We start from the raw sequence: 15,211 nt of genomic DNA, 5'->3' as shown, positions 1-15,211 counted from the left end.
GAACAAGATCAAGAAATGTGCAAGATTGTGTCAGAACAAGTTAAGCTAGATTTAGTTAGAAGTGGCTTTGTACCTAAAGCTGAAAAGTCATTGTGGAAACCTACTAAACGTCTGGTTTGGTTAGGTACATTTATTGATATAGAAAATGTTTTTTACAAAATACAAGATAACAGAATAAATAAGATGATACATTCTATTGAAGATATTATATCTTGTTTGACTGGGCGTAAAAGCGTGTTTGTGAAAAAAGTTGCATCTGTTGTAGGTCAGATAATATCTACATACTTAGTTATTGGAAATTTAGTTTATTTAATGACTAAACATTTAACTATAAACGTGAACACATCTGCGTCTTGGTATTCTTATATCAAACTTGCAGAATCTAGTATTGAACAGTTACAATTCGGGAAACGGTATATAAGTGAAGTTAATGTAGAAGATTTCAGTATTGATGAATCATGTAATAGTATTATCTACAGTGACGATAGTGATACAGGTTTTGGTGGTTATATTGTAGAAGCACCACAAAACATTGCACATGGTATGGGGTTTGAATCAGAACGTAGTAATAGTTCAACGTGGAAGGAACTTTCTGCGGTAAAAAAGTTTTGCTGCCCTTTTAAAATTAACATTATATCCGGAAAAAAGGTTAAATGGTTTACAGATAACCAAAATGTTGTGAACATTGTTAGCAAAGGAAGTACGAAAACTGTTTTACAGAACTTAGCGTTAGACATACTTAGCGCATGTTTGAAGTACAATGTCAACATTGATATAGTTTTGATACCCAAGACACTAAACGAAAAAGCTGATTTTCTGAGTCGTATCGTTGATCATGATGATTGGGGAATATCATATTACATTTTTAATTCATAGAATCTTTATGAGGCCTGTATGAAGTAGATTGGTTTGCTTCTGATCACAATTTTAAGTTACTGGTATTTTATTCAAGATTTTGGAATGAAAATTCTTCTGGTATCGACGCGTTTACATTAGATTGGTATGGGGTTAACGTTTTTTTTTGTTTCACCTGTATTTCTTATACCACGTGTTATTAATTACATGAGACAATGCAACGCTGTAGGTACATTGATTGTTCCTTGCTGGCCATCCGCAAGTTATTGGCCTGTGTTATGCCTAAATGGGGATGATTTCACATATCAAGTTATTGCATATGTAGAAATACCAAGCGGTAAAGAGTTTTATACTCCTGGTAAAAGCAAGAAGGCCATTTTTTGGTAATACTAATCTTTCCTTCAAGATGTTAGCTTTGAGGCTAGATTTCAGAGTATAATACAGATATGTATGAAGGTTGTAAACCTATTTTGTTTATGGAGCTGTTAATGCTTATCTGGATTTTACAGATGATATGTTAAAGGCTGTATTAGTGCCTTGTTTGTGTACTAACGTTATAATGCATATCTGAATTGGTTTAAGATTTTGGCATTAAGACTTTAAATGGCCTTGTTGAGAACTAATATACTAACAAATACAAATGCTTATGATCAGCATTAAGACTATTGTACATAGTCTTGTGAGATGTACTTACAAGTATTTTTCTGTTGATAGTTTCTTACTTTTAAGAGTCTGTTATTGTTTAATTATTGTTTATATATGTATTTTTGCAGGCCTATGAATCTGAGATTATTTGTTTGCCACCAGCTCTGCATACCAATGTTGATGTTCTTATAGATTTACCGTGCGAATCTAAAGCTGACAGTACCGTTAAAACTTATCATGCAGGATTTATCCGTTGGAAAAAGTGGGCTGTTCATAACGGTATAAGTCGTTGTGATATTTTACCGGCAAAATCTTTGCACGTTTCACTATATTTATCTGCACATCATATGATTGGTCAAACGTCTCCTACTAAAAATTTAGTTATGAAAAATGTTTAAAAAGGTGTAAAACGCCGATTAGCTACTCGAATTGAGAAAAGGGAACCAGTTACTCCTGAGCTTCAATCTAAAATGTATAGTTCGTCATTTAAGGAATATAAAGTTATGTCACAGCATATTATATGAACGTTTTTCAGGTTTTTTGGGTGTGTCCGACCTATTAAATATACGGAGATGTGATATCATTTTTGAATTAGGTTATATATCTATATTTTTTCCGAAAAGTAAACCTGATATCTATCGTGATGGCAATTCTGTAGTTATAGCCTGAATGGATTCAGATATGTGTCCAGTTCAGAATTTAAAGTTATATTTGTTGTGGGCTGGTATATCGTCGGCATCAGAAGAATTTATTTTTTGAAATTTATTAAAATTCAAGGATAGATATGTTCTTCGGAAGGGAAAAAAACCTGTCTTACACACGTATGAGATAATTATTTATTGAAGCTTTTCAATCATTTGTGTCAGATATTTAGAAATATGGATTGCACAGTTTACATTCTGGTGGAGCTACAATTTAGGTATTTCCGATCTTTTGTTCAAAAGACATGGCAGATGGCGTTCAGAGACGGCCAAGGACGGTTGTATCTGAGATTCTTAAAAAAAACAGATTGATTGTTTCTGGAAATTTAGGTTTATAACCTGGTATTGACTTTTTATTTTCAAAGTGAATTAAATTTTATAAGCAAGATAAGCAAGGTAAAAAAAAATATTTCCCGTTCTTTGCAGTTCAGCAAATGACACTGTCATGTGGGTATTCAATTTGAACTTTAGTTTGGTTTTTATTAGTCTTATGTGCTTAGAGTTGGGTAGTCAATGGGCGTAGTAATTGTGGAAGAAAAACATCATTAGAAGTTGACCAATCGAATTTTCAACCCTTTGTTCCAGTGTTCAAGCTTTAATAAGCATGTCGATAAAAAAATTGATCATAGTTACCAGGATTGATTTTTGTATTTACGCCAGACGCACGTGTCGTCTACAAAAACACATCAGTGACGATCGAATCTAATGAAGTTGAAAAGGCCAAATAAAGTACCAAGTTGAAGAGCATTGAGGACCAAAACGTCCAAAATTTTTGCAAAATACGGTTAAAATAATCTATTCCTGAGGTAGAAAAGTATAATTTGTTGGTATTACACCTGGGACTAAGGGACTTTTCTACTATAAACAACACTGAAAGAGAACATACAAATTAATCAAAGTATGTGACCGGATTCTGATACGCATTCAGCAAAGATTTTACGAGTTTTACTATTGAAGAAAACAATGATGCATTTAGTGCTGTGGCCTACGAAATCTAACTAAATTTCTTGACTGTTATTTCTACTTTTTCATGTTAAATTCTTTAAAAACGTCATGACATTACACTGGACATGGTAAAATGATTTGATAATAGGCCAGCTTATTAACAAACCAGGATTTACATGTTTACTACATTGGTTAGAGGTATAGGGGGAGGGTTGAGATCTCACAAACATGTTTAACCCCGCCGCATTTTTGCGCCTGTCCCAAGTCAGGAGCCTCTGGCCTTTGTTAGTCTTGTATTATTTTAATTTTAGTTTCTTGTGTACAATTTGGAAATTAGTATGGCGTTCATTATCACTGGACTAGTATATATTTGTTTAGGGGCCAGCTGAAGGACGCCTCCGGGTGCGGGAATTTCTCGCTACATTGAAGACCTGTTGGTGACCCTCTGCTGTTGTTTTTTATTTGGGCGGGTTGTTGTCTCTTTGACACATTCCCCATTTCCATTCTCAATTTTATCTCGTACTGAATGCATGTAATAATTTTCAATAGGTCATGATATACATTTTATCATTATCTTTTGATTGTTATTCTGTGGTACCCGAACGTTGAAAGAATGAACACTAAAATAAACTTAAATATAACATACACAAAGCTTACAGTATATCATTTTCTTGAAGATATTCAATTGTACGGCATCTGTTGAAGAACTGAAGATAAGGCAATGCAGTTACATTATCCCATCCACAATGAGGATCTTTAACACAATCGTCAATCCAGTAATACTTCTCACAGTTTATAACCCTTATGCGGGTCACAGATGAATCTGTTCCTATCAATACAGAGTCATCCTATAAAGAAACAGACATAAGACATGAAGGATGTAGTCAGTTTAAATTAAAAAAAAATTACAATTTATAATTGATATTTTAAATCAAAAGAGCGTTGATAATCCAATTCCACCAAAGACCAACATTGTGTGAGTGATTTTATTCCTTAGCTTCAGAATCATTTATACATGTATATAGTTTTTTTAACGAATATATATCTATCGATTTGAATAAACACACAATGTTAAAACTGATTTCTCTTGATCATGTCCTCCAGGCAAAATATGAAGTCAATCTGTATACCATTATTTTATAAATATTCCACGAAAATATGTTAGTATAACAAAGAAGATGTGGGATGATTGCAAATGAGACATCTTTGATTTCATCATCTCCTCTGTAGCTTTCTTGTGAACAGCAACCCGCTATCACGAAAATCATGATAGGTAAAACATTAACAATAAAAGTGTATCTTTTCTTTTGACGCTAAGTATAGATTACTTGTTCATTCATATGTAGTTACACATCTAAAGCTCATTATACCAAAAATGTGAATAGGGATAGTGTTTAAGCACCTAAACTCGTTCACTTCTAAAATCTTATATTGTTTTTCTTATTAGTACATTTCTTCATCAGACAATTTCTTAATCACTGTTAATGACAAGAAGAACATATTGTACTCACATTATGCTTGAGCGCCCAAATAACGTCTGAATTACTCAGGGGTACGTAAGTACTTGAAATGTAGGTACTTCCATTTTTTGAAAACAACTTGTAGACCTTACCAGTATCTATAATAGTTATCAAAGGTACCAGGATTATAATTTATACGCCCGACGCGCGTTTCGTCTACATAAGCCTCATCAGTGACATTCATATCAAAATATTTAAAAAGCCAAACAATTACAAAGTTGAAGATCAGTTGAGGATCCAAAATTTCAAAAAGTTGTACCAAATACGGCTATAAAATAGTAATGTTCAAATAATATTTTTTAATAATAAAGAGACGACACCGCAACGGTAAGCAAAAGTATAGTAAATCATGTAAATGTTTAACTGTTTATATATTTCGAGGCAAAAAAAAAAAAATTAAATGAAACACCCTTCTCATTACACATAATAGCTTGTTTCATTAAACATTAACTTTGAATTATAAACTGTAGTCATTTGTTCAATTTTTTTAAAGGAAGCTTGAATCTCGTGGTCCGAAAAAATGATGAACAATATAACAAAGTCTCATTTTTCTTCTGTTTCTGTCTTATTTAGTATGTTTGAGAGCATTTTAGACAAAAACGTCCTTACATTTGATGCCTAGCTTTTGCTCAGATATTTACCATGTTAACATGTTGTAATTCAATTCATACAAATGACAATGCTACAGTGATGTTGATGAGCTGCGCATGTATACCAGTAAATACCTATTCTGTCTTACTTCGTAAAATTTTAACCATCTTAACCTTAAATCTTTGTTTCTTTAGTTGCACAAATGAGTATTTTACTGTCATAAGTAAACAGTAAGTATTATAGATTAAACTTGCCTGTTGCTTGAAAAATAATTCAAAATTGGGTTTATTAGAGGCTACTAGGTTACAATATGTTTTATTTACTGAATAACACTGTTCGACTAATTAAGTCCTTATTTTTCGCAGCACAATTTTTTGAATGTCTTTATGATGTACGGAAGGTAACTGTACCAAGTCAAGAATATAATTGATGTTTTCTATTCGGGTTCCGTGTTTAAGCTTTGATTTTGCCATTTGATGAAGGATTTTCAGTCTGAACTTTTCTTCTAGTTCGGTATTTATTTTCATTTTTTTTCAATGCATAACAAAGAAATAGTTTTGTACACTATCCATAAATTTCCTAATACGTTGAACACACTCAATTGATGTTGTCCATAGATTTACGATTTTTAAACAGCAGTATACTACTGTTGCCTTTATGTATTATGTACCAACTACTAAGAAGTTCGAATAGCAGCATTTGCTCGTTTTTCGGAAGTAAAGAGTAAACGATTACTGCATGAACAAGAACACATAAATGCTTACTGGATGCCGCATAAAACACGATAGACGTCATGTTGCTATCTAGTTCTAGCTGTTGAAGCTCTTCATTGTCAGAGACAAATATCGCTTTCCCATACATTGGCTGAACTTTTTGATACATTAATGGATGATCAGCTATAAACTGCAGAACACTATCACTGAGAGACATGGAATCATTGGTGCACTGAAATATTTATGAAATGATAGTTTCATACGTTTGTTGGTTCTTAAATAAAACATACACACACACACATACACACAAAGAACAAAAAGGATGATTTAACAAATGATGAGTGCTGTGAAGTGAAAAGATGTTAGTGTGTGAAAGTGTCTCACAATGATAATAAAAGAACTGCCGAATTACGGGTACAGAAATGAAACCTTCCAACGCAAAACAAATATCTACCCATAAATGATTGCAGATAAACAAGTCGTACCTTACTTAAATATTTAAACGTTATATCTTTATAAACCTCATCTTTTTAGCAAGCAATGATGAAGAAAACTGGTCAACATTTTAGACATTATAACAGAACAGTTATAATTGTATTTAGACATAATACGACTTTGTTATGTGTCATTTGTATTCAGAGGAGGCAAACAATTCAGTCATTTGAAACGTTGATAATTACGATTTAATTTCATCAATAGATAAACATAATTGTGTAGAAATTGTAAATTATGATACAGAAAAGTTTAAGTGTTATGTAATAAGTGCAACATACAATGAAAAAATCCTCAATTAACGTATAATTTAAAAAAAAAACGGTTTAATTGCATCCGATTTCATTTGAACTTTGGTGGATCTCCGTCTTTTCATATTTATGTTATACATGTGCTCACTTGGCCCGGTCTAGGGGTAGGCACAGTTGTAACTTCCGTCCAGAATGCGTTTGGTGATGATTGCTCTGTAAAAGATCCGTCCAGTACAGCATCAATACTAGTTAAATTAAAAGCACATATTGCCGATGCTGGTAATCCAGTACTGCAAATGAAAGTTCAATGTGATATGTTATATGGATAGTGTTTGTATTGTCTAATGCTTTAACCTGAATAGAAACTTGGCAGTACGCATACCCTTCTTGTGATTTTGAAAGATAGTAATGAAAAATATTTCTGATATTGAAAAAGTAAAAATAATTAAGAACATGAAAAAGTAGCCATAAAATTTAATGGTCATGTATTGTAGAGGATTTTAGAATAAACTAATTTAAGAATATACTACAAGATAATTTTATTTTTGAAGACTTCTTATAATATTCTTATGCTGGTATTGGAAATAGAAATATTCATATCATAACCAACATAATCAGATTTTTCCTCAGATCATGTTCCGTTTTTGGTGTGCATGGGATCCCCCCCTACTGTTTCTTCTGAATAGTATATTCAAATACAAAAACGACTTTCAAGAAAAAATAAACAATGAACGCTAGTTATTTCTAAAATAATTCATTAGCAGTGACAAATAAAAATACATTTAAAATACTATCAACTATCAAAATCTTAAACGAAGTTTTTTTAAACGTTTGAAGACGAGGTAATGATTGACCGAAAGTTTAGAAAATCCATCGTTTTGATTCAACGATCCGAAGATCCTGGTTCGCTCATCTGACACGTTTGCATAAAAATGTTATAACGCATTAACTCATGATTACGTGTTCGTGCTGACAACTTGTGTGAGTCCAATTTTCTTGTTATGTATTATAGTTCTTATGACAATTGCCAAAATAAGAACTAAATGTGTATGAACGCCGATGTCATAAGCCCGTGGAGCAAAATCAAATGTAAACGCGATCTGTAACTCGTCAAAGTAGACTCACATACCAAACTTCACTTCAATATGTGACGGGCGTTTAGCTAAAACAAATACGTAGAGTCAGAAATATATCAGGTCAAATGTTCCTTATGGAGTTTAGAACCTTGGTTTCTTCATAATTTCTCAATGTGTTGACATATAATTTAAGAAAGGCATTTATACAACATTTCATTTACTTACGTTGTGGTAAATAAACCATAGAACACATTGTCCCTCATAGTTACGTCTTCTAAAAACGAAATTTGTCTTACTGTTTTTACAAATATTTTGTTTTAGTTAAAAATGAAAATAGATCAGGAGAATGCGTGTTTCATTAATCGACGTCAGTTGTAAACATATATTGTGGAAAAAAATAGGTGACATTGATAACTGTGAAAAGTTCTATTTAGACACAAACTTCGATTTTATAAAATGACTGGCATTAGCAGTGATAATATGGATGTCGTTTTTAATGATTTTGTTTTTATGGTTTTTATATGACTAATATTGTACTGTATATTGTTTAATTTTAGGTTTCTATGCTCGCAGGATGCTGTCTTCTTGACTGTTACTCATATACAATGCATTCTTAACAGCATCGTACAATACGTATGTATGCTTACGAATATCAAATAAACTCATTACAGATACTAGAATTGAAATTTTATATTTACGCCAGACGCGTGTTTCGTCTTCAAAAGACTCATCAGTGACGCTCGAATCAAAAATGTTAAAAAAGGCAAAATAAAGTACGAAGTTGAAGAGCAATAATACACTCACTTTAATTTTTGTATTTAATACTTTAGTTTGTTTGGAGTGTTTTGACCACTTCCCTATCTTTAATTCTAAATCACTAAATGATTACGTAAGTTAACCCTTGATGTGATAAGTGCATACTGTTAAGCAAACAGCATGGATGTAACAACATACTGCAAATTATTGTAATTGTACGTACGAATTGAGTCAAAACACACTGGGAGGTTCCCAGGAATAAAACAATCAAGTCTTGCTTTCTGGAAGCTTGTCCATTTATTGCGTAACAGCGAATTACCCCCAATGTCTTTCTAGGTAATCAAAATAGTATCATCATAAAAAATCAGGTGATAAAGTGACTGAATGTTCTTCAAAGCGGATTTTAGTCTCAATATATAGTTGGTTATTGATAAATATAATTGAAATAACAAAGGAACAGACATCAATTGGTTAAGATTGAATATTCTCTCAGATATGTTTTTGTGTCTTTTAAAATTTTTTGGATGTCTATCGATCTTATGAGTTAAGTCTATTTATAGTTTGGCTTTAGTGTGTGCTGTATCCTCATTGTGCCATGTTAAGTGGCTCGTAAACGTGTTTATCACCGTCACATTCTTTATGTGATCTAAAGATAGGAGCCTGTTATTCAGTTTTGTTTTCGTCAGGCATTTCGTTTTCTTGTTAGAATTGTTTTACTTCTTCATGTATGACATTTTATAGCCGACTATACTGTATTGGATTTTTTACTTTATTGAAGGCCGTACGGTGGCCAATATATATATTTAATTGTATATATTTACCTTATTAGAACCTTGGCTGATAGTCGTCTCATTTGCAATCAAACCACATCTCGTAAGCTTAGTTGTATACAGAAATTGTTTTTATTTCGAACGGAATGACCCTTTGAGTCAACATAGTATGAAACATTAGTGTCCATAGGGATTCATACACAACTTGTAATATCACATTCCAATATTCACTGTACCGAAAATCTTGGTAAAAATCAATATAATTCAAATTGGTCAAATCAAAAGCTCTAACACATCAACTGAAGACATAATAACTGTCATATTCCACACTTGGTTTAGACATTGTCTTGTATATATAGAAAATGATGGATAAGACCTGGTTGTATAGTTAGCTGAACCTTTCACTTTTATGACAGTCGCATACATGTACAATCCCATGTTATTGACAACAATCTATGAATAAAACAGACACGCGAAGGAAGAAGGATAATACTATTGAAAGATTCTGTTCTTCAATTCTAAAGACTTTGGCATTGTTACGTGTACTTTCAATAAACGTACTAAACTGAAATATTATATTGTAATTAAATGATTATCCGACATCAGTTAGTAATTACTGTTCTGCAAATCAGGCAGTTGTTCATTAAAACAACGATGTAATTTATTTAATAACTTCTTGTACTTAACCATACGTGTAAGAATATTTTCGTGAAACAATAAAACAATATCGATTTCTGCAGAGCTTGCTTATAGAATTCAATACAGATGGTACGTAGCAATCAAAAATTAAATAGAAGTTTAAATAATTCTGGTTAATAGGTTGTTCAAAATATTATATCGTAAAATGGTCCCTTCTCTAAGAAAAAGGGAAATAAAATACGAATGAACGAATAGTTGGAGCTCCTTTAATTTAATTCATACCTTGCAGACTTTTGCGACACGTGAATATATCTTTTTTTCTGCTGGATCAATTTCAACAGCTGTTTCGCGGAAGAAGATAAATACTCTGTCACCTACTTCAAAAGATCCAACAAACTGTGGATCTAAAAAGCAGAAATTGTTCATTCAACTATAGTTGAAAGCATATTTATCAGCTACGGTTTTGCCCTTAAAAATTAGTAGTATTAAAACAATATTATGCCAACACGTCAATCAAAAAAAATTGTCGGGGTATTTAACACGTTTTCTTTTAATACTTCATTCTTCATACGGTAGGATGACCCTTCTACTCATTACAAAAAAACGCTAACAAAGGTAATTCTATCAATATTATAATAATTACAAGATTGATGAAATAAAAAGAGTCAGTTTCGCCCAGTTATGATCATTTTTACACAAAAGTCAAAACTATTGAAAATACATTTTAAACCTATGATGATTACCGATTTGTTATTTTGAATGAATGGCAATATGTCTTCTCGGGAAGTTATTTTTTGAAAAATGTCTACACTATAATTTACATGAACTGTTAACAAAAGATTAACTGTTTTAATAGCTGACGAAAAAGTCGACAGGATAAAGAGTATAATTGACACTAGAGAAGAACAGAAATCAGCTACAACCAGATAGACAACATGTGAAAGACAGAGGGTTTCAGATTGTAACTTGTGTCGTTAGAGAACGAGCTATATGGCTAAATGAAAAAAAGTAAGAATTCTACTCATCTCAACGATATATATGATATTTTTGAAATTTTATATAAATATCAGCGTAAATTTAAAAAGGTTTATTCCCTGTACGTGTTTTGCTCCTATATACTTGCTGTCGTCACACTTTATATACTTTATAATAGTTAACACAGAACTACTGCTTTTAGTTAATAAATATTCTTATAAAATTATGTGGCATGAATGCCAATTAGACATCTCCACCACAGACCAAATGACGTTAAAGTTAGAAAATATACGCCTTCAACAATGATTTTTTTAACAATCCTGCAACTCTTGCTTTCTTTTTTTATGACTTTCTTTCGTTTTTGTTCATGAATGCGAGATACAAGGCCTACTTGCAAATTGGCGTCGTCAAGTGACAGCCGAAAAAATGTTCAAGCCTTTAGAGCTAGTTCATCCTAAGATATGCAAGAAGACTTCGTAAGGAATTTATAAACGCTTGTTTAAAATCATTTTGTGCCTGTCCTAAGTCAGGAACCTTTAATTCAATGGTTGTCGTTTGTTGCTGTGTTACATTTTTGTTTTATTCTGTACATACATTAGACCGTTAGTATTCTCGTTTGAATTGTTGTTATCTTGTCAATTTGGGATCTTATTTTTTATCTAACTATGTGTTATCACTCGTTGTTGAAGGCGGTAACGGTGAACTAAAGTTGTTAATTTCAGTGTGATTTCGTCTCTTGTGAAGAGTAGTCTCATTGGCAATCATACCACAACTTATTTTCTAAATGTAATGACTCCGTCACATTATACCGATATCGCACAAAGCTCACCGCGATCTAAATTTAATTCAAATCGTGGCGAGGTCGCGGTATCAGCGGCATGGAATATAAGTTTTTATTGTTTTCACGATGCTACTACATCCTCACTAAGCTTGTACAACGAAACATATTGTGACCTTTGTTACGATTATCACGATCTCACTACGCTAATCACGTTCCAATCTAGATAATCACGTTCTCACTACGACCATACCACGATGTACTAGTTTTCGGTTGCAACATTATCTTTCCACGCGTCCACTGCGATTATAGCACGCTCTTACCACGATCATACTACGATCATACCACGTTCATACCGCAATCTTACTACGCTTTGCTTTCAACAATATTGTTAATACCGCAGTCCCATTAGGCCACGATCGCACTACGATCTGTGAAAAAAAATGCAAATTTTGATGATCGTAATACGATCGTGTAGAGCGCAGTAAGGTCGTATCACGGTCGTGATGAGCGTGGCCAACTTTGAAAATGTTCAAAACAATCGTGGTGCGGTCGTGGCAAAATCAGGTCGTAGTAGAAGCGTAGTGAGAGCGCACTAAGATCGTAGTAAGATCGCAAAGGTCGCTGTACAATCGTAGCGAGAGCGTAGCGAAGGCGTCATTCTATTTTGAGAGATGCGCTACGATCTCACAGTGACGTTATCACGACTTCAATACGACCATCACGTTCTCACCGCGACCCAACTACGCTTCTACTACGACTATACCACGCTGTTCAAGATTATAGTATGATTCTAGCACGCCCTTGCCGTCCTTATCGATCTCTTCTTACGACCTGACTACGTTCACACTACTACAATCATTCTCATTGTCATTTTCACATAAAACATATAAAAAAAGCTCCCTTTAGATTTTTTTTGTCTAAATTTAGTTATCCTACATTTGCTCTAACGACTCAACCATGCCTCTCGTTTTTATGTAGATTAGACCGTTAGTTTTCCCGTTTAAATGGTTTTACGATAGTATTGTTTTTGGGTCCTTTATAGCGTGCTGTTCGGTGTGAGCCAAGGCTCCATGAAGAAGGCCGTACCTCGGCCTATAATGGTTTACTTTTATAAATTGTTACTTGGATGGAGAGTTTTCTCATTGGCACACATACCACATCTTCCTATATCTATTGACACATCTGTGTCATCTCTAGGTTGTAATTTAGATTGGATTGGTCGGTCCGACATCTCTGCTTGATCAGGATTCGTTACTTTACTCCCTCTGTCTCTATATCAACCCCTACCACCACGCCCACGTGTTCTTGTAGATTTTGGCGGCATGACTGTATTGTTTCCGAGAAATCTACGTATTAATCAGAAATAGAAGGAATTTAACTGTATTGATATTGAATGTTGACGTTATTGCTGAGAACGTAGTAAGATCGTGGGTATGAACGTATTATAATCGTGGTAAGAACGTGTTATAATCGCAGTAAGATCGTTTTGCAATCGGATAACTCGTGGTATGGTCGTAATGAGAACGTGAAGAGCGTAGAAAGATCTTGATAAGCATAGTGAGGTCGCAGAATAAGCGTGGTGGGAACGTTGTAGAAGTGTTATGAGGACGTAGTAGCATTTTCAAAGCAACAAAACATTTACATTTTCATGTCGCTCATACCGCGACCTCATCGCGATCTGAATTCATTTTATATCGCGGTGAGCGTAGTGTGATCGTGGTCTTGTGGGACTGGGGTTAACATCGTATTCCATATAAATACTGTTATATTCCTTCTATTTCTAAATTCTCATTTCTAAATAGAGTATATGTTTTCTTATTCTTGGACCAACTCTTTTTAGGAATTCATCGAAGCTGTCTTTGGCATTCTATAAAATTAACAAAAAGTGAAAGGAGGGTTCATCCTTGATTCGTTACTTGTTCATCAACTGATCATAATGAGCAAACAGGAGTCTCCTTTCAATTGATAATCAAAGACAAACCCAACTGGAACTTCGCCATCTAAAATTTTTATTATGCTTCTTCTTCTTCACTATCTCAATAGCGATTTCATGGCCTGGTCGTTAAGATTTTGTATCTGTGTTTAATATTGTAGAAGCATTACTACAATGAACATGTAATTGGTCTTCCATATGCATGTTTAATTGAAATTGATGCATCAAACAAAACCTTGAGAGCTTTATTTGTATATTTTATGTAACAATGACAATGAACATGACTAGAACTCGAAATGGTCGTTGTATGAACGTAGTCAGGTCGTAAGAAGAGCGTTTTGAGGAGCGTGGTTGAATCGTACTATGGTCTTAAACAGCGTAGTATAAACGGGATATAGTCGTAATAGAAGCGTTGTTGGGTTGCACTGAGAACGTAATAGTCGTAGTGAGGTCGTATTAACGTCCTTATGAGATAGTCGCGCAATCTGCCAACTTGTAGAAATATACCTTTGAATCGTAGATAAAGTGATGAGTTGTCCTAATGTTGTAACAAAATGTTTGGGTGACATCTTACCTTTCATCCATTTTTCACTTATAACACCTTTCATATAATCAGTCGTACCAGGTATTGGCCTTTGTATTGAAGATTCAGTATGTAATGTAGAGGCATAATACATTAATTCCTCGCCGTTTGGATTTCCTGATTCTTAAAAATAAGATATGTAATGTTATTGCGAGTGTGTGACTTAAAGACGAACAAAACACAAATACAAGCGTATAATAAATCTGATGAATGCTTGTTCCTTTTACAAATTTTGCACTAGGTGATACGATATAAAGTTTCGTTGCATATTGTTTGTACATACATGTTACAAACATATTATAGATCATCATTGAGTGCAACAACCTAAATATCAAATCACAAAGTAGATTGTAATGTTTACTTGATTGTTGAGATATAAAAATACACAATGTTGTAATCTTAACACTTACTTGCTTATTTGTACGAAAAATGTATATGCCAAAATTGTGCCTCCCATTTCAGGAGAGCGAACAATTTCTAAACACATATTTTACTATCATTTTTTACAGTTCTATTTCAATATCAAAATGCATGAACAGTCGAGGGAAAAACTGTAAGCAACTTCTGCTCAACTAGAAACACGTGACGTCTTATTCTTTTGCCAAATTAATGTATAATAAACTCACTGACATATATTGCTGTAAAATTATCAAACGGATCATTGGAACATGGAACACTTGAACTGGTATAAGTCATGTCTGTTATATTGAATTCAAAGCCTTTAGGAGAATCTGCATTAGTTCCACACAGAAAAAGAGTATCCTCTGTCTTCTTGGTAATGAATCGTATATGATTCTGACAATAAGGAATCTTAAATAGAAAGAGACGAATAAATACAATTTCAAATCTAAAATATTATTGTCATCTAAAACCAAATGCCTGAAAAAGATTCAATTATAAAACAATTGCCAATCAATCAGAAATTAAGTCGTATTTTAAACAGGTCTCCAGTAGTCTGTATATTGAAATTTCAGCTGGTTGTTCT

At 33.3% G+C, this 15,211-nt stretch overlaps 1 protein-coding gene across 1 annotated transcript in view; it reads right to left on the bottom strand.

Moving 5' to 3' along the window:
• The window catches only part of LOC139519179 (semaphorin-2A-like), a 69,200-nt gene that overhangs the window by 20,509 nt on the left and 33,480 nt on the right, over positions 1-15,211 (bottom strand). Inside the window, exons 8-16 of the mRNA XM_071311043.1 lie at positions 14,853-15,036; positions 14,218-14,349; positions 10,237-10,358; positions 8,769-8,877; positions 8,015-8,063; positions 6,862-7,003; positions 6,022-6,202; positions 4,658-4,764; positions 3,804-3,994 (exon numbers count right to left, since the gene is read on the bottom strand). Of these exons, the coding sequence (XP_071167144.1) occupies positions 3,804-3,994; positions 4,658-4,764; positions 6,022-6,202; positions 6,862-7,003; positions 8,015-8,063; positions 8,769-8,877; positions 10,237-10,358; positions 14,218-14,349; positions 14,853-15,036 (1,217 nt within the window). The remainder of the gene's footprint in view (positions 1-3,803; positions 3,995-4,657; positions 4,765-6,021; positions 6,203-6,861; positions 7,004-8,014; positions 8,064-8,768; positions 8,878-10,236; positions 10,359-14,217; positions 14,350-14,852; positions 15,037-15,211) is intronic.

The sequence above is a fragment of the Mytilus edulis genome, chromosome 4 (genome assembly GCF_963676685.1).
Source record: "Mytilus edulis chromosome 4, xbMytEdul2.2, whole genome shotgun sequence".
Classification (NCBI taxonomy): Eukaryota; Metazoa; Mollusca; class Bivalvia; order Mytilida; family Mytilidae; genus Mytilus; species Mytilus edulis.
Note: the sequence above shows the minus strand (reverse complement) of the source record. Positions and strands in the feature narration are given on the sequence as shown.